Consider the following 24,282-nt stretch of genomic DNA (forward strand, 5'->3'; position numbering starts at 1 on the left):
TATCGTTGATGTTGAATTTTTTAATAACAAATATTTTAAAAATATCTAGATATTTAATTCTGAGAAATATTTTAAATAATATACATAAATCTATAAAATTATACAATATTTTTTTTCAGATTTTGTAAATTTTTTGCATTATTGTATTATTAATCTTTAGTTATTAGAGGGCGCTAGTTGTAAGTAGTCGCCATTTTTATTTTATTAACAACGTGGTCAGTTCTATCGTTTTTTGTGCTTTGAATAAAGTAAGTAAAATATGGTAAAGAAGTCAATGTAATCCAGGTATTAATCCTTACGAATTTTAATCGGTATCTTGTTTTTTTGTTGTAGGATAAACAATAATGCAAAACGAAGCCGGAGAACACGTTGATTTATATATTCCTCGTAAATGGTAAGTTCTGTAGTGTTCCATAAACCCAAAATGGAGTTTCGATTCAGTTATTACCGAGTATCAGGTTTTAAAATATAATCATTATTAGTATCATATTAAATTAACTTACACGATAAGAAATTGCCTATAATGAAATTTAATAATAAATTGAAAACAATTTTGGTTTCGGAAATTCCAGTGAAAATTTTAAATTGAAGAAATCGTGATTTCTTGGGTTTTTTGGTATTTTAATTTATGTTTCTCATTGTCGCAGAATATTGCAAAGAATTGAATTATTATTTAATTGATTAACATTTAAAGTATTTATGAGGCAGTTAAAACCTTAAGGCTGCTGCAAACTATGCAATACTAGCTGTTACCTGCGGCTTCATCTGCTCAGATTTTTGCAATTTGATAGAAATAACCCTCCCTCAGTACTTCACTAAGGTTCTCAATTATTAGTTGTTACTAATTTGGTAAAATTACTGATTTTTGTTTGTTTCAAACTATGGACTGCTAATGCACCTAAATTCAAATTTCAAATTTTATGGGATTCTGAGATATAATAAATCTGAGTTTAATTTTTTTTCGAAACATAAATGATGTTATCTGAACTCCCTAAATTAAATAAATAATAAAATGTAAAAATACAGAGCATTCACAAAGATAAAACATTTGTCATTGCACACCATCAGTAGTCCATCAGAAATTACAGAGATGACCTTCCCTTTTAGGAAACTGCTTCTGCAACAAACATGCAAAAATGGTAAAATGTCCTCTGGTGTTTTCGCCACTATCACAATAATATTTTTTAAAAAATTAACAAAGTAAAATCGTGGCAGACGTTTTTCAGACACCATAGTAATTATTTAATTTATAACATCTAAATATATAAAATTCTCACATGTGCGACAATCAACTTATACTAACTTATAACTATCTTACAATTAAGGAAAATGAAAAAAAGCAAAAGGGATAGGAAAGGAATAGAAATACCAGGGTTTTTCATAGTGACGTGCTCTTGTATAGACACCACTTTGAAACTCCTTTATTCACAACCCTCTTCTTGTTGTAGAGCTTTCGTCTATTCCTGACTTTGTTGTTTGTTCTCAAGGTTTTCTGTCCATAGTCTATTTTTTCTTTCTAACTTCTTTGGCACCTCTCAATCTCAGATTCATTTTTCTCAAGGGCTGTAGCACTCTTTTTCCCTTCCCTACTTCTTTGAGGTTTTCACCAAAAGTGACTCTTTCTTCTGTCCGTTTGACCCCAGGCCCCACATCGTCTTTTGTTCTACCTATTTTCACGGAAAAGATAATCTTACCCAAGGGCAAAAGGGTTAGACGGCCACACTTTAATTAAACAAATATGTAATAACAAATTCAAATTTAAATGGTTCGAACATTTGGTTAAAAAATCATAATAGGTAAATATTGTACGTTTTGAAATTAAGTTATTACCGTCAGAAACAAAAAATTGCATCTGAAATAGTACAGTAGAAGCCATTCTTCCGGTTAAACTTAGTGCTCTCCCTCTTCCCCCGCGGGGGAATTTTGAAAAATCGCTTCTTAGTGTGCGTTTCCATGATGTACCCTAAACTGTGTTACCAAATTTCACTTCTTTAAGTTCAGTGGTTTGCTTTGGGCGATGATGAATCAGTCAGTCAGTCAGGACAAGTAGTTCTATAATATATAGATGCAGCAAAATGGTCGAAGCAATTTGGGCCAATCATCCCCTGTTTGATGGCCATTGACTCAATATTACTCTGTCATACCCTTTGATGGAAAGTAGGTGGTCTGTTCAATGCTTGTAGGATCCAAGAAGCTTGATTTTTTAGGTGGTGAATGATGAAGCTTATGCGCATTTGAAAGTTTGAGAGAAAGGAGCATGTGCCGTAGACTACAAAGGAGGTGCATGTTTGTGCTTCACGTTTCAGCCCAGTCTTGGCTATGCCGGGATTACAAAACAGAACTATTTGATAGATTTTCTTAGAAGTAACAATATAAATTATTTTATTGAAATTAATAAATCTATCGGGTTCTCTATTTTGTTTTCATTTATATTTTATTTATTAAATTTCTGACAGATAACAAACGGAAGCAGTTGAATTGAACATCATCATCAAAGTTGTTGTCGTTTTACAAAACAAACTACCAAGCAATAGTTTGTAGAGGGATAGATAAAACACTCATTTGTTCTGTAGAATATATCACTAGTGATATCACAAATGGTGAATTTACCTGATAGTCAAAGCAAACTAGTCGCGTGACCTTGAAATTTGCCTCTGATATCTTGTCAAAAGCAATAGCATTGCCTAGTTTACGCTAGCCTTTAGAGCTGTAGACCATGCCTGTAAAAGTAAAAAATGTCAAAGGAACTGATGGTCTACAAGTGATCTTTTGTGAGATATAGTCCACAAAATCAATCTGTAATTTAGGCAATTCTCAAAAATGAGATAAAACTTAAAAGTGAAAAAATCTGAACTAATTTACAAAAAATGCTAAAAATTGTTTTATGGTACTAGAGATGGTTAAAAACTTAATTTTTATTGAAAATTTCATTTAATGTTACTTTAGTAAATTATGAAAAGAATTAAAAATTAATCCTCATAAAAGTAGCTGAAAGATTGTTACATTAGTGACTGCTTATAAGTTCTCAGAATTACATCTCTCTGTATTTTAATGTATTTCTACAATATAGATAATTATGGTGAATCTTTGTGTGTTTCAGGAGCACAATCACTTTATAAATTATACTTCTCAAATTTTAAACATTATTTATTAAAAATAATAGGTTATTGAATATATATTTGTAAACTATATGAAACTATAAAACTGAAAATTTCATATAAAAAGATTAAAATTATTATATAGGTTGTTATTTAATTATTTATGAATTTATGTTAGCTGTTAAAGTTTATAATTATAATGATGCACTCAAAATCAAATTACGGTGTGATAATGAAACATCGAAAAACATTTTCAATGTTTCATTATCACACCGTAATTTGGTTTCGAGTGTGTCATTATCATTAATTCAGTGTGGTGAGTAGTTATTTAGTTTTTAAATATTGGTTTTAATAATTACCAATATTTAAAATTTAATTTTTTTTTTTAATATAGCTCTGCAAGCAATAGAATTATTCATGCAAAAGATTATGCATCTATCCAGTTAAATATTGCTGAGGTATGATTTTTTGATGAATTATTATTATTTTGAATTATATTTTGATGAAGTATACTATTATACTAGTGTTGGAAAAATGTTAAATTTTCATATTGTTTTTTCATCATAAAAAAAAACTTTTCTCTAAATACATTATTAACTGTGATTGATTTGCATTTTACTGAATATTTATTATTTTAAACAAATTAATTTAGGAATTGGTAACCTTAATTTGAAACATTTAAATGTTTCAAATGACTATGTAATAATGAAAGAAATAATTTTTTTACATCAGATTTTTATTTGATGAAAGTGGAGCACTGTATTGTGTGTTAATTGTTTATCAAACACTTTATAACAATGTTACCTTTTTAGGAGTCTAAATTCAAGTGATGGGCAACCTTTTTCTATGTAAGGGCCGCATTTCAAAACTTTTGAACTGAGCCGAGTCTCATACAAGAGAAAAGAGGAAAAAAATGTCAGTAAATCACAATTATTTATTCATATATAATTATAAATTAACATAGGTATACTTAATTTAGCTTTTGGCACAGATGTAAATATATCGGAAATATTTAGATAAATATTAGTCACTGCTAGTTTTAAATTAGATTTGATGTGTCTGTTAGTGGTTTCTTGTTTTAATTTTTAATAAATTTATTGCGGAAAAACTATTCACATATCTAAGTTGTAGAAAATAACATTTGAATTTTTGCTGCATACATCCTTAAGCTGGAAAATTGATATATTTATTCATATTTTATGTGACGTGGGCCACTAAAAATATTTCTCCAGACTGTGGGTTGCTCATCCCTGGTCTAAATAAAACTTCTATGCATTTGGTACATGAATGTAATCTGTATTGATGCATGCTCCACTCGTGTCGGCTCTATACGATATGTCACAACCGCTATTCAAACTGATTGAAACTTTTGAAAATTAGAACATGGCTACATTCTATATATATAGAACAGTTTATTTCCTTTGTTATATAGGCTACAGAGTGTTTTTTTTAAACTGACGGTACTCAGAGACATCTGTAGAGCAATCCTAACAGCCGAACTGGTCGCCAAATTTGGGAGAGTGACTAAGGACGACATGGGAACAGAAGATTCCGCGAAGAAAAAAAGTAGTACCCAAATTTTCCGTAGGGGTGGATTTGGCGCTGTTTTAGCAAAAACAGCTAAGAATCTGCATAAAATCCAGCTGCAATTAACAAACACATGTATGAATAATCAGACAGAGGTTTCAGTGTAATAACGAAAGTTTAATTAATCAGCAAATAACCTTTTCCCTTCTTCAATGTGATCACCGTCCTGCTGGACAACTCATTGCATCCTGAACACCGTGTTCTCTATGGCCGAACGTAACATGGCCGACCGCAGGAATGTTCATCAAAAACATCCCAAATACTGAATTTTGTGGTTACTTTGATTGGAAATTTTGCATTTAGGTGTGATTCTTCTGCATGTATAGTTTCCAGTTTGCTTATGCAGTTGTTTTCTGTAAGAATAATTATTAAGTATATCAATTATTTGAAAAAAAATTTCTCTGGCAATTTATTTTTTAAATTTTGAATTCATGTAATTTTCGTAAAAGGAAAAGGAAAGATAATTAAAAATTTTAAATAAGTAAAAATTCAGACTAACAAAAATAAAACAGCAATAATTAATTTTTGTACTTAAAATAAATTAGACAAAATTTTAATTCTGCTACAAGTTAAAATAACATAGCTATTATCATCAGAATGAAGTTAAACATTTACAAGTTTTGTATTTAATATTAGTTCTATTATACTCATATAAAAGTTATTACTAATTTATAAAAATGTATAACTTTCCAAGTAATGCACTAGTCGTAATGCAGTCAATCTTGAGATACTGCCCTTTATACTTTTAATATCTGACTATGTTTCAGTAAAACACAATAGAATAATAATTAAAAATATTAATGCGGATATAAATCATATTTGTATATATATTTATTGAAATATTTGATATTTTATTTGAATGAAAAACAACAAATTTTTAAGAATGCTTTGAATGTTCAAGTAGATTAACTTAAGCACTCAGATTACATGACTAGGGATTGCATATTGCTGGATCCCTCATCCAGCAATCCAGCTGATCCAGCGCATTCTTCGGCCTGCTGGATTCGCAACTTGGTGCTGATCCAGCGCTGCGGATCCGCAAATACTCAATTAACTTGTTAATTGCGAAAAGTCTACGTCGTCGCGTTGCCGCTTGCTAACTACTAGACTGCTACTAATTACTTACTCACTACTTTACTAACACTAATAATTAAATTACTCATAAATAAACTATACCTTAATCAATCCAGAAAAATTTAATAAAATAATAACGTATTCAATCGCTTTTAACGATCTTCCTCAGTTACAAAAAAATACACTAACTATAGAACATAAAATGTGTTTCGAATAAATATAATAAGAATAGTGCTTAATTACATCCCAATTTTTTTAAACAAGATACATAGATGTACTGCCAGGTCTGATAATTTTCGTATTGTATACCGACGTAATCCCACTGTTTTCAAACTTTTAAGAAACGATAAAAAGAAAAAGGATCGGAATTCAACAACGGGTATATATTCGGTGCCTTTACACAACCAACGTTTCAATTCCAAGCTTGTTTATGTGGGTGCAACGATGCGCAGTTTAAAACAAAGGCTCAAGAGCACAAATATATAATCAGTAAGAACCTTGACAACACTGCGCTGGCATCATACGCAAGACAGAAGGATGTTAACGTCCAATGGGATCAAGCGGCAATTATAAAAACGACGAAGAATAGGCAAACGGTCAAACATCTTGAGAGATTGGAAATCTGCAAGGCGCACATGACAACTGGTTGTATAAACCATAGAGATGCGGACTCATTGTCTACCGTGTGGAGATCCTTTTACATTAATTAATGTTATTAACGGACAATGCTGGTTTCATTGGATCTTACATACAGAGTGTTTTTTTTTTTTAAACTGACGGTACTCAGAGACATCTGTAGAGCAATCTAACAGCCGAACTGTCGCCAAATTTGGGAGAGTGACTAAGGACGACATGGAAAGAGATTCCGCGAAGAAAAAAGTAGTACCCAAATTTTCCGGTAGGGGTGGATTTGGCGCTGTTGTAGCAAAACAGCTAAGAATCTGCATAAAATCCAGCTGCAATTAACAAACACACGAATGAATAATCAGACAGAAGTTTCAGTGTAATAACGAAAGTTTAATTAATCAGCAAATAACCTTCTCCCTTCTTCAATGTGATCACCGTCCTGCTGGACAACTCATTGCATCCTGAACACCGTGTTCTCTATGGCCGAACGTAACATGGCCGTCCGCAGGAATGTTCATCACAGTTCGAGAAATGTTGTCCTTCAAAGTCATCAAGTTTGGGACACTACCAAGATAGACCTTGGACTTTAAGTAACCCCACAGGAAAAAGTAACATGGGGTTAGATCCGGGGAGCGAGGCGGCCATGCAAGTGGAAAAAAGCAACTGATGACCCTTTCTTCAGTGAAGTGCTGGTAGCTTTTTCGCTACAACAGCGCCAAATCCTCCTCTACCGGCGAATTTAGGTACTACTTTTTTCTTCGCTGAATCTCTTTTCCATGTCGTCCTTAGTCACTCTCCCAAATTTGGCGACAGTCCGGCTGCTAGATTGCTCTACAGATGTTTCTGAGTACCGTCAGTTAAAAAAAAACACCCTGTATATATTTTTTTCCGCTATTTATTTTGTTTATTTATCTATATTTTGTCCGTTTGGGCGTTTTCCGTTAATTTTCATATTTATTCCGAACACATTTTATGTTCTATATTTAATGTTCTATTTTTTTTGTAACCGAGGAAGATCGTTAAAAACGATTGAAAACGTTATTATTTTATTAAATTTTGCTGGATTGATAAAGGTGTAGTTTATTTAACTTATTCTACTTCCAGTACATAGTTTTACATACCTATAAATAACTACAGACTAATATGTAGAGCCTATATATATGAAAACTGGTAAGACTGATAGCCACTTAGCCACTGATTATCCGTCCTTACATTATTATAATATATTAATATAAATTAATCAGTAGAATTACCTTTGCTATTATTTAACTTAAAGATTACATTATAATTATAATCTAACTAAACATTTGAAGTTAATTATCTCTATCTCAAATGTTAAACCGAACCAAAGTTAAGTTTACTACCTAAATGTGTAAGAAGTTTTACTGATTTATAGTGACCAGTCTAAATAATAAAAGCTTTTAAAGTATTTTTTTTAAATGTTTTATTTCATTAAAAAAACATAAATTGCAGGATAGATAGATAGACAGATAACACTTTATTGCACCAAAAATACATCCGTGCTGGATCCAGCTGGATTCAAAACACTGCTGGATTGCAATCCCTATACATGACATCATTATTTCTGCAGCTTTATTACCATGAAGGATAATCAGTTTTTCTGTTAACAAGAAGACATCCAAGCTTTGATTTTTTGGATTTTGCTGAAATTTTTATCAAATATTAGTGATGAGATGATTAATTGGAAAAATTGAGCAGTTTTTGGGAATCAGAATCAAGTAAATCTCGTCACAATTTCTGATTCTTCCACATTTAATAGAAAATTAATTATTTGTTTCAGTTGAAGATTAAAATGTTTTAAAATTACGATATTAACAATTAAGTATTAGTTTATTGGAAGCTTTCATGTTGACAAAGTAGAGAGCATGGAAGCCCCATACACAAGGTGACATCTGTCATGGCAGATTATTTTTTCATGTAGACATTTTCAGAGTGATGAGAGATTGCACTAACTGTCTCCATTTTAGGGGAAATAGGGTGATATTAGGGTTGCCACTTGGCCTGTATTGGGTCAGTTTAACTGGCAATTTCAAATCAAGGCCAACAGTCAACAAAAATATTTAAGTGTTGGCAAAACAGTTTAAAATATAAATATAATTATATTTTAATTGAAAAAATATTATATACAATCATTTTTAATATTTGTGTGTTTACTTATAAGATAAAATGCTTTGAACACACTTTAAATACCTTCAGCAACTGTTCAGGAAGACAGTTTGAGTCTTGTTAAACCTTACAGAGATCTATGAAAAGGGATCTTAAACTGTCATTGAAATTAATTAAAGTGTTGTTGAAAAAGTATTCAAGGTTTTCAAGCTAAATTAGTTTCAGCTTATATAAAAGTGTTTTTGTTATGATTCACAATGATACTGTGAATCAGAATTGCATAAATTGCATTTGTTATAAGTAAAAGTAATTGTTTGCAGTTTACTGCTGTTTTGAGTTAAAAATTTATTTTTTTAGATGACAGTCTAGACATTCATGGCTCGAGTGAGTAAATTCAAAAATTGGTTAACTTGTCATGAGCATACATTGCGTCATTTGCTGAAACTTGTTTAGTGTTAAACATGATGGAAATAAAGCATTTATAAGGCATACCAAAAAGCATGAAAAAGAAGCACATTTCCTTATTTACCTTCCCCCTCCTCGATCATTGCATTGGCTAACAAAGCAGTTTCCAAAGATTAGATGACATAATGGGAGAGTTTTTTGAGTAAAAGGGAATTAGCTGTAATTTCTTTGAGGGTAGTGTTGCAATATTAACTTTATCTGAAATAAGATTACAAATTTGTTTTGTAGTACACAATAAAAGCTTGCGTATCCACTTATGAATAGAGTTTTTAGGTGTTTTTTTTTTTGAAAGATTGATTCTGGATTTCCCAGTCATTTTCCGTCGAGCTTGATGTTTATTTCGTTAAGTTTGATGTTTATTAATTAATAAAGTATACTGTGCTCATGAAATGTAAATCATTAATTTTTCTAAACAAAAATAAACTTGAGAAACTATTTAAAAAAATCAGAATGGACAATTATAGTGGAATTGGTGAATTTTTAGTGCAGAATCAAAATTGGGAGAAATTTTGATGGCCATCATGAATGGAGATGGTACCAAAAATTTCTTTCTCACCGATTCTGAATATCAAAGGTCATTTTTAAAAGTAATGAACGTTTTTCTCTAGATATTTTTATTTACGATAATAAAATGTATACTATATTACAATGACATGATATGATACATTAGCTATTTTTCTATGTAGTCACCAACTAAATTTTAAACATTTCTCGTAGTGTACCACCAGTTTTTCTATGCCTTCTGCACACGTCAGTTTATCTCCAAGTTCTTGAAACTAGTCATTAATGGCCTCTTTCAGTTTGTTTGTTCAAACTCCCATAGTGGTTCCTGGCCAAAAAAAATCCCTTAATATTGGGGAAAAGATGGTAATCACCCGGAGCCAAGTGTGGACAATAAGGAGGATGTTAAAACACTTCACACTTAAACTGCTGAACACAAGTTGTTTGTTCAACGCAGCATTATGTGGACATACATTATCCTGAAGATGCCTCTGGACAACAATCACCAACAATTTGTTTTGAATGGTGCGGTGTAGTTGGTGAAGGGTCCTGACAATAGGTTGCTGCATTTATGGTCTTCATTCTAGGCATGTAGTAGATCAGAGGTGGCCAACTTTTGTGCATATAAGATCTACTTTTTATCAAAAAAATGGTGTCGCGATCGACTTGTTGTCATTACGCATAGTCTAAGTGGGAGGGGGAAGTGTGAAATACATACTATGTTTATACACTGTTTCAGTACGAAGTGCACTCACTGTCTTATGACGAGTCATAACTGCATGCATAAGTTCGTTAGGATTACAAATACAGTAGAGCGTTGATAAGTGGAATGGCCGAAAGTGGAACGATTTCAGTCGGACTGTGTCGTGCTGAATCGAATGTTTTTGATACTAAATTTACTTCTAAAGTATAATTTTCATGTTTTTATATTTTTTAATATATTTATTTTGTTTGTAGAAAATGCAGAAATAATTTTTAACGATACGATAGCCTCGATGATTATTATAAAAATTTTCGTTAGGCTTAAAATCGAACGAAAATTCAACACGAAGCGACACGCAATGGAGAAAATTCAACAGGAAGCAATACGCAACGGAGAAAAATTTGAACATCGGACAGGTTAATGTATTTTTTTGTACAAAGTCGGAAACTGGAACAAAGTCATTAACTGGAAGGACCCCAGTCCCAATTGTTCACTTATCGCGCTCTACTGTATAAAACATAAGTCAAGACATCGCTAGCGATCGACCAAAATTGGCTTGGCGATCGACCGGCTCGATCGCGATCGACTCTGTTGGCCACCCTGTAGTAGATGAGTAGGACACCCTTTTGATCCCAAAACACTAGCCATAACCTTTTTGGTGCTCAGAATTTGTTTGGCTTTTTTTTGTTTTTGGTCTTGTTGGGGATCCGGAATGATGCCATTCCATTGATTGGTGCTTTATTTCTGGAGTTTTATGCAAAATTCAGGTCTCATCATCAGTAACAATGTTGTTCAAAAACTCCTTGCCATCCTTGTACCAACTGAGAAAAGTCAGTGCAGCTCCCATCTGGTTTTGTTTGCGTTCATCTCAAAAGTTGAGGAACCCACCTGCACACACTTTTCTGTAGCCTAAATCACCACTAACAATGCCATAAAGAACTGTTCTTAAAAATTCAGGAAAGAACGAAGTGAGTCCATCTATAGTGAGACATCTATCCTGTTGAATTTTTTCCTCGATCCTTGATTTGAGTTCGTCAGTCACAAATGAAGGTCGGCCCGAGTATTCTTCATCATGAATATTCATTTGCCTGCCATTAAACATGATGCACCATTTTCAAACTGAATCTTCATTCATCACATTACCATAAACCTCGGTTATCTATCTGTAAATTTCAATAGGGTGGACTTTTTTCACATTCAAAAAGCGTATTACACTATGAACCTCACACTTGATGGGATCTTTAATTTTGTCACTTATTTTAGTCACACTATAAACAGTAAACGACCATTGCGGCTTGCTGTTAGCATCAGACTGACACAAAGGAATGGGAAGGTCCATGATGCGGCAGTGGGGGTGTGGGAAGAACTGCACAGCTGCGGATCAGAAACATTCTTTTCTTTAGAATGACCCTCGTATGTTCTCAGTTTAATTTGTACTGATAATCAATAAAATAAGGATCAGTAAATTTCTTTGTAGAAGCTTAATTTCTTAAATTAATCAGAAATAAATTTTTACTGTTATTTTTTTACATTACATGAAACTAAATTTGAAATAGTTGATAGTTTATAAATGAAAACATCTTTTTGTAGGTTGATGAAAATACAGGTAGAGTTACAGGTACAAACAAAGCCTATGCTATATGTGGAGCAATTAGACGAATGGTGAGTTCTTATTTTATGGCTGACTAAAAATTAAAAATTACAGTGTATCCACTCAAAATTTTAAGTTTTGATGTTCATTTGTCTTGAATATAATGATTAATTTTTATTACCGTATCATATGTATTCTTTCTGATAAACAACAATCAAAAAAATTTTCTCAGTTTTCTTACAATTTCAGAAGGTTTACAGATCACATAGTAACAAATTTACCTTTGTGGAAAATAAATTGAATTAATTTATGATAATTAATCTGGAAGTAACAAAATACAATACAGTAGAGAGTCGTTAATCCAAACTCCGGTTATCCGAACGATTGTCAGTCGGACTGTGTCATGCTGAATTGAACGTTTTTGATACTAGATTTACTTCTAAAGTATAATTTCATGTTTTATATTCTTCAATATATTTATTTTGTTTGTACAAAATAAAGAAATAATTTTTAACGATACAATAGCCTCGATTATTATTATGAAAATTTTCGTTAGGCTTAAAATCGACGAAAATTCAACATAAAGCAATACACAACGGAGAAAAATTTGAACATCGGACAGGTTAATATATTTTTTCGTACATAATTGGTTATCAAACAAACCCCAGTCCCAATTGATTCGGATTAACAACTCTCTACTGTACCTTTCTCCTTGATTTATGCAGAGTATTTGTTTCACGTGGTTTTTTTTATCTGGTAGAAAACAATGTAAATTTAGTCTGTCAGTATAGAAAACAATATGTGTGAGAAAAGCCTATGTATATTATTAAAAAAATATATTACATTAATTTTGTACATAAAAATATATCTTTAATTTTTTTAACATGCTGATCACATCTTTCACTTTTTAACTCCCAGTCTAAACTGATCAGTGTTAGATAAGAATTTTAACTAACTTTGCATTTTAAAACATGACCTATCATAAAATGTAATTTATATGACTATGCCTGTTTACCCAAGATAAGCATTATTTACTTTTATCTTATTTAGGTATTTGAGGGTTTTTGTTTTATTTAATTATCTGTAACATGTTACTTTTAAGGTACACTTGGTAAAACTGTGATTTTTGTAATAGCTTGACTAATATTACAGTTTAATAATTCGTAGATACAAATTAATAGTGAAATTAAAGTTTTTATTACTTGACAATTTTTGAACATATTTTATGAATTAATCAGTCCATAATCAGAATCAAGATTGTTTTGTGCATAGTGGAGAAAAGTAATTTATTATCACTTTGCAGAGATGAATCAATCAAAACAAAGTCAAAATGATATAAAAAGTAGTCAGCTAAGAATTTTTGACCTAATATTATTGATTTATAATAAATTTAACAAACTTTTTGATCATGTAAAACTGAGGCTGTGTATAAATCATACTGCATAAATTTAGGAATGAATGTATTTACTTACTGTAAAGATTTCATGTTTAAAATATACTTTGTACTAATACATGTTTATAAGAAAAAGTATACCTAAGCATAAAGCATTTTTGTTTTATGCTTTCAAATTTCTTAAACTATAATTCCACGAAAATGGCAATGCAAGATATCCAGTATGTTTAATTTTCATATTTGAATTTAAAATATATTTATTTATAAAATGTTAATTATAATTTTTAATTACTAATTTGTTTAGGGAGAATCCGATGATTGCATAAACAGATTAGCTAAAAAAGATGGTATTTTACCTAAGTAAGTAGAGTAATGTATACAAATTTTTGTGTAGTATGTAACTTAGAATATTCTGCAATTTAAATTAGAAATTAAACTTTTAATATCATCAATAATGTTAAAAAGATAATTAAAAATAAGGAAACATTAATTCAATTGGTACAGATAACAAGAATATTAAATAATGAGCAATTTTTTAATTAAATAATGGCTGAAATTTTTAATTGTATTTCTAATTTATTTCATTTAAAATATATGCATTCCATCTAAAATTCTTGCCCATGTACTGTACATCATACTTTTCCTGTTAGCAATAGTCATGCTGATCATGTATCTAACTCTTCTCATGGGAAAATTTTTGAATCAAAATAACTTGACTTCTGGTTCAACCCCAGAAGTTCTTATATACTTAATTTGAGGCTTCCTGCCCTTAAGCTTTCCATATCTGGTCTCTGCTATCTGATGGTCTGGCTTTCATCTATCTAACTCCATTCTTGAGATTAGGGAAGGGCAATCAGTCAGTTGGACAGATGACAGTGGTAATTTATAGGTCTAAAATTCTTTTCAAATTGCAGCCCAGTAATATGATTACTTAAAAAGCTACCCTTTCTTGTTTCCTTTTGCTTTGAAATATGATTTTATGAATGGCTGTAGTTATTATTGAAATATTGTATTATATATGAAAAATAATTTTTTGCTTGCTATTACATTATCCTCATAATGAGAGATTTTTAAAACAGTTTTCATGCAACTGAAACAATGTTTTATTTGTGTCACTTTAGTTTCCAGTTTTTCTTTATCAGAAAATCTAGTTTGATAGTGTATAACATTTATATAAAAACATTGAAAAACTAAATAATCTTTAAAATGGTATTGACTGTGCATAATTTTCTTATCCCTTCAGTACATAATCACCCCCTCCCATCATAATACCCTGTGGGAATTTTATTCTTTGCTTGCAACAGATGGAACTGTGGGTTTCATGTGTCCTCTATATGCAAAGACAACTGTTCAGTGTCCTATCTCACTTGTAGTTTTTTATTTTTTTATTTTTTGCTGTGCCAAATTGAGTTGTGGTTTAAAAGCCTGATAATATTGCTCAAATTTTTAAAATTACATTTCTATTTTGTTTACATGATCTTTTACATTGATGATTGTGAAATGTTAAAGGTTTTGGTACTATTGGCCAGCTTCCAACCCTCAACAGCCATCTGACTAACAAATTCTCTAATTTTCTCTGAGTCATTCTGAATCTGCTTCTTACCCATCTTGGTCTTTTGATTGTATTCCAACAGACTACTTTGATGCTTATATACTGGCTTTGCAGGAGGATGTCAAGAAAGTTTATGCAAATTTTCAAGATTGTTGAGATTAAAAATTCCTATAATTTTTGTTGTTCTGATATTTTAAAATGCAAAAGTGCATAATTATTTTTTATTCAAATTTTTTAAAAAGATATCATTTTATTCATGATTAATTTGCATTCTGTTGTCATGCTCCTAAGTGATGCTTTTATTTTTCTAATTGTTATAACATAACACAGGAAAGTATTGTAATTGTGACAAATTTAATCATCTGAGTTTCTTCAAATCTAAATATTTTGAGACCCTTGAACCCCCAAAAAAAAAGAAAAAAACAGGAAAAAAATTTTGTGGATATTGTGTATGTGTGTTGGCTTCTATTTGTTTAATATTTCAGGGTGGGTGAAGATTAAAAATGAAATATACCATGTAACTTGTATATAAGGGCACTGAGCCATTTAAATTTTTTGAGTACAAAACTCAAGTGGAGAGGAGGGGTCATATCTCAGCTGAAGTTGGACTTAATGAAAATTTTACTCATTTACAATATTTTTAAAAACTCATCCTCTATCTTAAAAATATTCATTATAATAATTAATATTATAAAAATTATTAACATCATTTAACATGACATTCACACAATTTTGATTTTAAAAAAACACTATCACACTAACTCAAACTTAAATATAAAAAGAAATTTAATACTACCAGGTAAGCCCAATGTGCCTTGTGCTAGCTGTAGTAGTGGAGTTTCTCAAATGGGATCCCGGTTGTTTTTTAACTCGAGAAATGCTTTCGTCTGGGAAATCCCGCAAATTCTAAAAGTTCTCTTTTTTCTTATTTTGTGTTAAGGTTGAGGAAATTTTGCAAATGAGAAAGTATAATTAACTTGTAAACTGTCAGAATACATTGTATATTTATTAATTTTAAACCTACTTATTACTTTTTAGGTTAATGTTACCTTAGGATCCAAATGGCGGCCAGGAAATTTTTCCCTACGTTGGAGACTGCAACGGGGAAAATTTTTCCCTCCATTCAAGATGGCCGGCCGGAACCGCGGCCATCTTGAATTTCTCTGCAGACTCGGCGGATTTTTTCACCGAAATAAACAATAAAAAAACAACAAAAAGAGGAGTTTTTTACTCACTTTTCGATTGTTCGATATTCTGAGTATGATCTCCTGTTTGGGGGTCGACGAAATTTTTCGAATGTTGTGACAGTTCTATGTTCGGACCACTACTCCTTCTATGTCGTCAATATGCATATATCCTTTCCATTCATCCGTTATTTATCATACTGCCGGAATTCATGTATTTATAAACGATCCAATTCACAGTGTTTTCTGATCTGTCGTTCACCTGACATATGAAGCAATTCTTATCTTCATCACAATGAATGCAAACGGACCTCGTCGGCTGTATGCTTAATTTTACAGCAAAATTCGGGTGTACTATAGATTACTCCCTATGGAATTTCAGGACTTTGATTATACATTTTGAACTCGGGACTGAAGACGAGTTCAACGCGTACCCACTTTTGGACCGGAGACGAAAAATAAAAAAGTTATCATACTTTTTCACTTACCATACTTTTTTAATGCGCTCATGAAGACGGCACCATAGTTGCTAGTACTGCCATCTTGCGGTAAAGTCCTGCAAACCATGACGTCGGACTATGGTCATCTCCCGAGGGTTAAACATGCGATACGAGAGCGGAGAGAGCGACGCAACTTCCGATCATCGCGTGATCGCCATTTCGGTTATGGCAGTGAACATGGCGGCCTGACTGGCCTCTCGTATGGGCGCCACCACACGCCGCCATGTGCTAAGCTAGTGATCGATTCACGGTAGTTCTTGAACGAAGTAAAAAAGGGGGGAAACGTCTACTAAAGGCAATTTTAACGGCAAGCGACGGGACTCCTGATCGCGATAGCGAGGCCGAATTAGCGGAGAGCGACGCAACTCCCTATCATCGTGCGATCGCCGAAAAAAGTATGATAACTTTTTTATTTTTCGTCTCCGGTCCAAAAGTAGGTATCGTTGAACTCGTCTCGGTCCCTGAGTTCAAATATATAATCAAAGTCCTGAAATTCCATAGGAGTAATCTATAGTACACCCAAAATTCGATGCGTTATCGATACGGGGAGGCAAACCTTAGCTCCGAAAAGTTGTCTTTCATCAACTTGTAGAAATCACGGGAAGTGCATCTCGACCAAAATTTGTCGTTGCAACTCAAATCGGCAAAACTAGTCATTATCGAACAATTGACAATAAACTAAACGAGGGAGGTAAGGATAGGGAAAAAACACGCTTTTTCCTTAATTTCTGATTAGTTGGTTCTCTAACTTTTAGGATTAAATTTTTATAAAAGAAATAACAGTACTTACTAATACTGGAGGAAATAATAATAATAAATATTCAACGATAGCAATTTGTGTGCGAATGAAATATCGTTACGAAAAAAAAAACAGCAATTAATCCAATACGCAATTCGTCGCAAACACAGCAGTAAACGATTCCAAACTGGAAACTAGTCGATTTGCATAAAATTGCCACAGAAATGAACAGAAATCACGTCACAGATCATGCATTTGCATATTCGTTCGTAACACATCTACGAATTTCCTGCCGATTTTACTCTTGCACGACGTCACGAAAAGGCTCCCTCTACCGTCAACAAATTTACACACTATCGTCTCCGTTTCGAGGTTACAGGATACTCAGGCAACGTCGAACGCAGGGTAGAAACCGAACGGGGAAAAAATCCCCACGTCGCTCGACGTCGTGACTCTAGGGAAAAAATTATTTCCCCGTTGCAGTCTCCAACGTAGGGAAAAATTTCCCTAGCAGCCAATTTGGATCCTAAGGTAACATTAACCCTTTTTTAAATTTTTGCTCATTATGGTACGTCACAAATGGTCAATAATCAATATGTAGCTTATTGTGGCAGGACTCTGAAAATTCTTTATTTGTCAGAACCTGTAATATCTGGAATAATTGTGTGTATGCTGTCTTAATTTTTAACCATGCCCATTATCTTCAATAACTGCGTAATGCCAGGTTGTGCAAAATGGGCAAGGATACAAACAAGTATGAAGTAATGAAAGCATGAAGAAAAACTTCATACTTCAAACTTCTTCATAAATTTGATTATTAAAGACAAACAAACTGCCAAATTATTGGGCTGTAAGCTTGATGTTTCTATTAAAGCACCAAGGTAGACAAATCAAGAATACTGGAGAGCAAAAGAAGTACTACAATCTCAAAAACGAACAAGAAATCTAGGCTACAGGTGAAAAAAACATAACATCTGCCTTTTCTTAAATGCATTAAACACAATTCCACTCTCCACTCTCATCAATTGAATCGGAAAGGGCATTCTCAGTAACAGGACTTTTCTTAGTAAAATAAGAATCAGATTGAGTGATCGAGTATTGACCATCTTTGCTTTTTAAAATCTTATAAAAATTTACAATAATATTTTGTATTTTTTTTTTATTTAAAAACTAAAATCACTTTTTAAGTTAGAAGTTTATCTAAGTCATTTTTTAAAAAATTTTCAACTCAATTAAAGCAATTTTTTTTTTGTTGTCGTTGTTGTATGCAGTTCCAGCAAACTTTAAGTAAAATTTTTCTATTTGTGAAAATTTCTACGTAATTCAAATGTAATTTTTAATATATATCTTACACAGCATTATTATTTGATTTTTGGAGGTTGCAGAACGTATTAAATTACTTTAAAAAATAAAAAATAATTATATCATTTGATTCAAGATATTTGTGTATGTCTTAAATAAAATAATTAATTCTATCATGGGAAACAGTTTGCTTTTTTCCGGATAATTTGGACAAGCAAAAGACCGGGAAATGAGAAACCCTATGTCGTAGTAATGGCACAATGTGTGCATCTATTTTGTTCTATATCATTGTCACAGTAATTTACCGTATATCTCGGCAGATAAGACGATAGTTGAATCATAAAATAAGGCCCCCAAAATCTGGGTACGTCTTATAGGACAATACAAAAAAAATTAGATTGAAATTTATATGAATTAAAACCATTATAAAAAAACAATGACAAACCATAATTATTTACTAGTAGAGAGTAGAGTATGTGCACAAAATAGAATAGCCCGATATTTATTGTGAATAGTCATTACCTGAATGCCGAATCAGTGCGAATGTTTGAACAATTGCAAGGCAGTGCTGCCAGATGCAAGATAAATAAGAATTTGTTCATTCGAAAAATTACAAATAGGTCATATTTCGTAATCGTTTATACAATAATATTATTCAGATTGATGATCACTGATCTAAACTATATTCTACTAGGATTGATATTTGATTACTAATACAGTATGCTAAAACTTATAAGAGCCGCCACAAACTAGCACTTTGCGAGAGCAAAATGCTAGCAAACGTGCCCTAGCACAACTGATGACGTCAAAGGCTCCGCCCCTCTCTTCTGCTCACGTGGGTTTTCCTTATGTAGAGCAGCAATACGAGAGTACTCTCGCTGTCACAGAATTCATAGAACCAGAGAGCATTACGCTAGCAAGAGAGAGCAGCGGAAAATGGATGAACTACATAAACATGCCACATGTCGAAAAAAGAATAATAGAATTTCATCGATGTACGTAAAATTACATGATAATACATTCAGTATTGAAAAGAAAATGGTATAAACGTTGTATATTAAAATAGTTATTTATAAATAGGCTTAAGCCTAGTTTAGGCTTAACTAATAGGCATATTTTTCCCATTCTGTTTCAAAGTTCGAACAAAAACTGACAGAAAGTTCCGTTTAACGACGGAAACGAAAAACTGAACAAGTATAGGTTATAATAAAATCTTTGTTCTATAGCCAATCCACATCTGGATTCCACGTCATGTGGACTAGTTACGCGAGCAAACGTGGTAGTTTGCGGCTGCTTCGTTGCTCGAGTAGCTTACCTAGCAAAAATGGCCCATAGCATCATGGGAAAAAAGGCGGGGCTTAGGAGCGCAACCGAGAGTACGCTAGCTCTTGCTTCCTGTAGTTTGCGGCGGCTCTAAAACTTCGATGAAATTTTATACCTTGTCTTCTTGTCTTATCTGCCCAGAATATACAGTATATGAATATATATATATATACATACATACATACATACATACATACTTTTTGTAGAATTATATTTGAGTTTATTATTTATTAAATTTTGCCAATAGATGTTGTTACATGTTAAGCCAGCAAATCAAATGTAGACAGAAATTGATATATAGAAAATCTAATAATAATTTGGGAGGATGTTATGACATTATCCAAGAAATATATGTACCAAACTGACAAGTTTTCATAGCAATGTTTGAACAGCCTAGGTGTGCATAAGCATAACGAACAAAACATTTTTATTTATAAATATATTATATGTATATAAAATAATGGAGATTAATTATAATCAACAAAAAGTACACCTTTTAAGCTTTATTATGTAAATTTATATCCTATTGTAATTGAAAATATCAGACTTCATAATGGTTTCCTTAATCTCCTTTTGAGACTGGGAAAGTTGAGCAAGAGCGCTTTCCATCATTTTTGTTGCATTTTGCCATAGTAATTTTTCAGAACATGATTATTTAATTACCACGTTTCCACAGGAAATACTTAACATATACAAGTAATGGCTGAAAATGGATTAATATAAAAATTTATGTGCATGAATTCAAATGTTTTTGCATATATGGATACAAATTACAATTTCTAATTTTTCTGTTATCTATAATTTACGTACAGTATGTATTTACAATTGTTTAAAAATGAAAATTGCCATTTTATTATTTTATGTATTAGATTATGGCTTAATGAGAAGTAAACTATTAACTAAAAGTTTTTTAGTATTTGAAATTAAATTTAAATTCTGTTTATTATAAATCATTTAATAATAATGATAAGTAATAATTTAGAAACATTATTTTTTCTTTTTTCAGGTCATTTTGAATGGGTCAAATGTAACCACATAATTGAACATTTGTTATAATAAAATGTTTGTGGTATATGTCATGTGTTATTATTTCTTATTTGTGTTGTTTTAAATATTTCAGTCCTAATTAGTTCACATATATACTCTGAAAATATTTCAGAGTACAGTAGAGCACTCGATTATCCGACCCCCGATTAAACCGTCACATCGGTTAACCGACCGCGTTCTAGTCGGCAAATTCTAGTGCCCGATAGTGATGTGGCGCTGCAATATTTGGTATGTCTTGGCTACTTTAATATTATTTTTGTTATTGTTATTTTGCATGTTTTAGCTGGCAACACTGGCTTGACCATGAAAGGGAGGCCAGTATTTTAAACCAGCTTAATTTTCAATTTTTTTTCTTTATTTTTGTATTTATTTTGTGCAAAATAAAGAAATAATTTTTAACAATACAATAGCAACGATTATTATTTTTAAAAAATTTTGTTAGGCTTAACATCGATGAAAATTCAATGCGAAGTAGGTTAATAGCGATATACTATACTAATAATGTATTTTTTCATACTTTTTTTCGGTTATCCGACCAACCCCAGTCCCCAATTGAGTCAGATAATCGATGGCTCTACTGTATATTGAGCCACATTAAAATGGTTTAATAGCTGGAAAAAATGAAATGTTTTAATGGTTAAATTTGATTTCTGAACATTTGTGTTTTTACGTTTTAAATCATAGACAATTAATCATATGTTAAATAATAATTGCTTTTATTAAAATTTCACCTAAATAAATTATAAAAATGATCTGATGATATATTTTTGAGAAGTCAAAACATTTTTATGTCGTAATTTAAATATTTATTTTCAGTTCATCACAGAAAATTCTTGATGAGACTGCTTATTGAAATAATAGAGACTTATTACTTTGAAACAATGGCAATCAGTTTTTTTAATAATAAACTTTTAGTTGGCTTTTGCTTTTACAAGAGGAAGGAAGCAAACATGTTTGTATTATACATAATGTATAAACTTTTTTACAAATACAATAGAGCGTCGATAAGTGGAACCAATTGGGGACTAGGGTCCTTCCAGTTAATGATTTGTTCCAGTTTCCGACTTTGTACGAAAAAATACATTAACCTGTCCGGTGTTCAAATTTTACTCCGTTGCGTGTCGCTTCGTGTTGAATTTTCGTCGATTTTAAGCCTAACGAAAATTTTTATAATAATCATCGAGCTATCGTATCGTTAAAAATTATTTCTGCATTTTCTACAAACAAAATAAATATATTAAAGAATATAAAAAACATGAAAATTATACTTTAGAAGTAAATTTAGTATCAAAAACATTCGATTCAGCACGACACAGTCCGACTGAAAATCGTTCCACTTTCCGGTCATTCCACTTACCGACGCTCTACTGTATATACAAATATGTTGAACAAAATTAATAGATAACAAACTTATTATAATAGAGTTAGTGAAAATTGAAAGAACTATTACATTACTATAAGGTGTAACAGCCGCGGATCCAGACGTCTCACGGGGTGATGATAAGAAGGTCGGCGCCCTGACAGTCGGGGCGCGTTTAATGTAAATCAAATCATATATATCCAAACAGCCCAATAGACTAAAAGTGTATGTAATATACCGTGTAAACGCAAGCACCTAATCTTACGTGATTCAGCGTGCTCGGGAGATTAACCAGTGCTGATTTATTTGTATTGAATAATAAAAAAATCAAGAAGCAGCACGCTGTGTATAATCTAAGTTACCAAACGTCCTACTTTGGGAGGACATGTCCTACAATTTGACCTCCAGCCCTCTGTCCTCCCTTTGAACAAAAGCAAAAAAGTGCCCTACTTTTGGAGGAGTGGACATGGGAGACTATACTCACCCATCTACCCCTGAAAGTGACACATGGGTCAAGTCACAAACGTCTAGAGCCCTGGTAAATCTTAGTTCTAAATTATGCTGCTATGGCAAAAAGCACCAATTGTGGGAACTGGATTTGTCAGTTTCAATAATTATAGTATAATCATAGAGTATTAGTACTGATAAAGAGCATGAGTACTGATATTGTATGATTATACTATAATTATTGAAACTGTACTAATTGTGGCAGGCAGATAAAAATAAATTACACCTAAATTAGTTATCAATTATTGGACTAATGAAATCTTGTAGTGTATTGTAGTTTCCTCAGGCCAACATCATTAAATTAATTTTGTGCTGATTTTCATCCATAACTCATTCTGATCACCAAAAGTTTATATTATTCGGTGTAAAATTGATTATTGTATTTTAAGTTGATTTTAGCGATGTTGGTTTGAAAAAAAAAAGGCAACGAGAAAAATATTTAGGCATTGTATCTCATAGAAGTCAGCTGAGCAGGGAAGCAAACAGAAGGATGTCAATTTATCAACAAAATATTTCTCACACCATACAGACATTTGTGGTTTGCAGTGTCACATCTCACAACGATAGAAAAGGCATGTCTTCACGCGAAAGGCCCGCTTTCGTACGATTCGGGTATAGGGGAAGATCGGGTAGTATCGGACACCTAAGCTTCTATATTTTTACAGCTCAATTGGACCAAATTACATTCCATACAAAACTTTATTGATTTATAAAAACACCTATTAAAACTCATTTTTCTAAGATAAAAATATTAATATGAATAATTTTTTTACACTTTTCACACTCATTACATTTTAATCAATTTTACTTGTGGATTTTTAAAATTATTATTTAAATCAAATTAAATTAAAAATTACATTGTTTAAACAATTTTAAAATCAAACGAGCAATTATTTGTTGTGGCATCGTCACAATGCCATGCTGAAATTTTTAATCATATTTTTATTTATTTAATTGAAAATATATGCTCTTCATTTCAAATTAGTACTGTAGTGTCTTTTGCGGCCAATTGTGTTGTTTGCTTTCAAAAAGTCCTAATGTCCTTACTGAACGAAAAGATATGGCCAGATGGCCGAGGCGGTTTAAACTTTAATCTGCCGCTTTGGCCAAAAATCCAATCAGACGAGCAATTCCCGAACAAATTTTCGTGAGTTGTGTATCCCGGATTTGTCAAGTCCTATCCCTCACCACCCGGCCGCCCTCAACGTGGGCCTAGCCGAACATATAATGGGTAGGATTAAAAAAGTCCCACAGGGTGAAAGAATCAAAAATAGACTATGGCCAGACGTAACTATCGTCGATGATTGCAGGAAACTATCGATTCATCGACTATCAACGGTTTTGAAGCCATTGTACTACTGCTCGGTTCAAGATGGTTAGTTGGGTTGGGTTTCCACAAATCAGAAACTCTTGTTACTAGTTCACTGTTGTGTCGTTTCCTCTTTTTAAAGAATTGAAATGGTCAGTGACCAATCGGTAGTAAGATCCCGAAGTTTTTCATTGGTCTGCTTCCTACGGAATTCACCGAAAAAAAATTGTACAGAATCAAACAATATTTTTTCACAAATAAGCCTTAAAATGTCAGCTGTCGAAGTATATAAT

General features: G+C 32.0%; 1 protein-coding gene across 1 annotated transcript; it reads left to right on the forward strand.

Moving 5' to 3' along the window:
* The first annotated feature begins 333 nt into the window (after positions 1-333).
* LOC136987624 (small ribosomal subunit protein eS21-like) lies at positions 334-20,840 on the forward strand. The gene is made up of 5 exons (XM_067285383.1): positions 334-394; positions 3,493-3,556; positions 11,773-11,844; positions 13,471-13,526; positions 20,773-20,840. The coding sequence occupies exons 1-5, from the start codon at positions 345-347 to the stop codon at positions 20,780-20,782; spliced, it is 252 nt and encodes an 83-aa protein (XP_067141484.1). The 5' UTR covers positions 334-344; the 3' UTR covers positions 20,783-20,840.
* The last annotated feature ends 3,442 nt before the right edge of the window (positions 20,841-24,282 follow it).

Source organism: Centruroides vittatus, unplaced genomic scaffold, assembly GCF_030686945.1.
Source record: "Centruroides vittatus isolate TY-2023 unplaced genomic scaffold, ASM3068694v2 contig_1227, whole genome shotgun sequence".
Classification (NCBI taxonomy): domain Eukaryota; kingdom Metazoa; phylum Arthropoda; class Arachnida; order Scorpiones; family Buthidae; genus Centruroides; species Centruroides vittatus.

Excerpts from the sequence above, each read along its gene's own strand:
- LOC136987624 (XM_067285383.1), top strand. The coding sequence starts at position 345 with ATGCAAAACGAAGCCGGAGAACACGTTGATTTATATATTCCTCGTAAA. Across the intron at positions 395-3,492 it reads TTATATATTCCTCGTAAATG|CTCTGCAAGCAATAGAATTA; the intron begins GTAAGTTCTGTA and ends TTTTTAATATAG. Across the intron at positions 3,557-11,772 it reads TCCAGTTAAATATTGCTGAG|GTTGATGAAAATACAGGTAG; the intron begins GTATGATTTTTT and ends ATCTTTTTGTAG.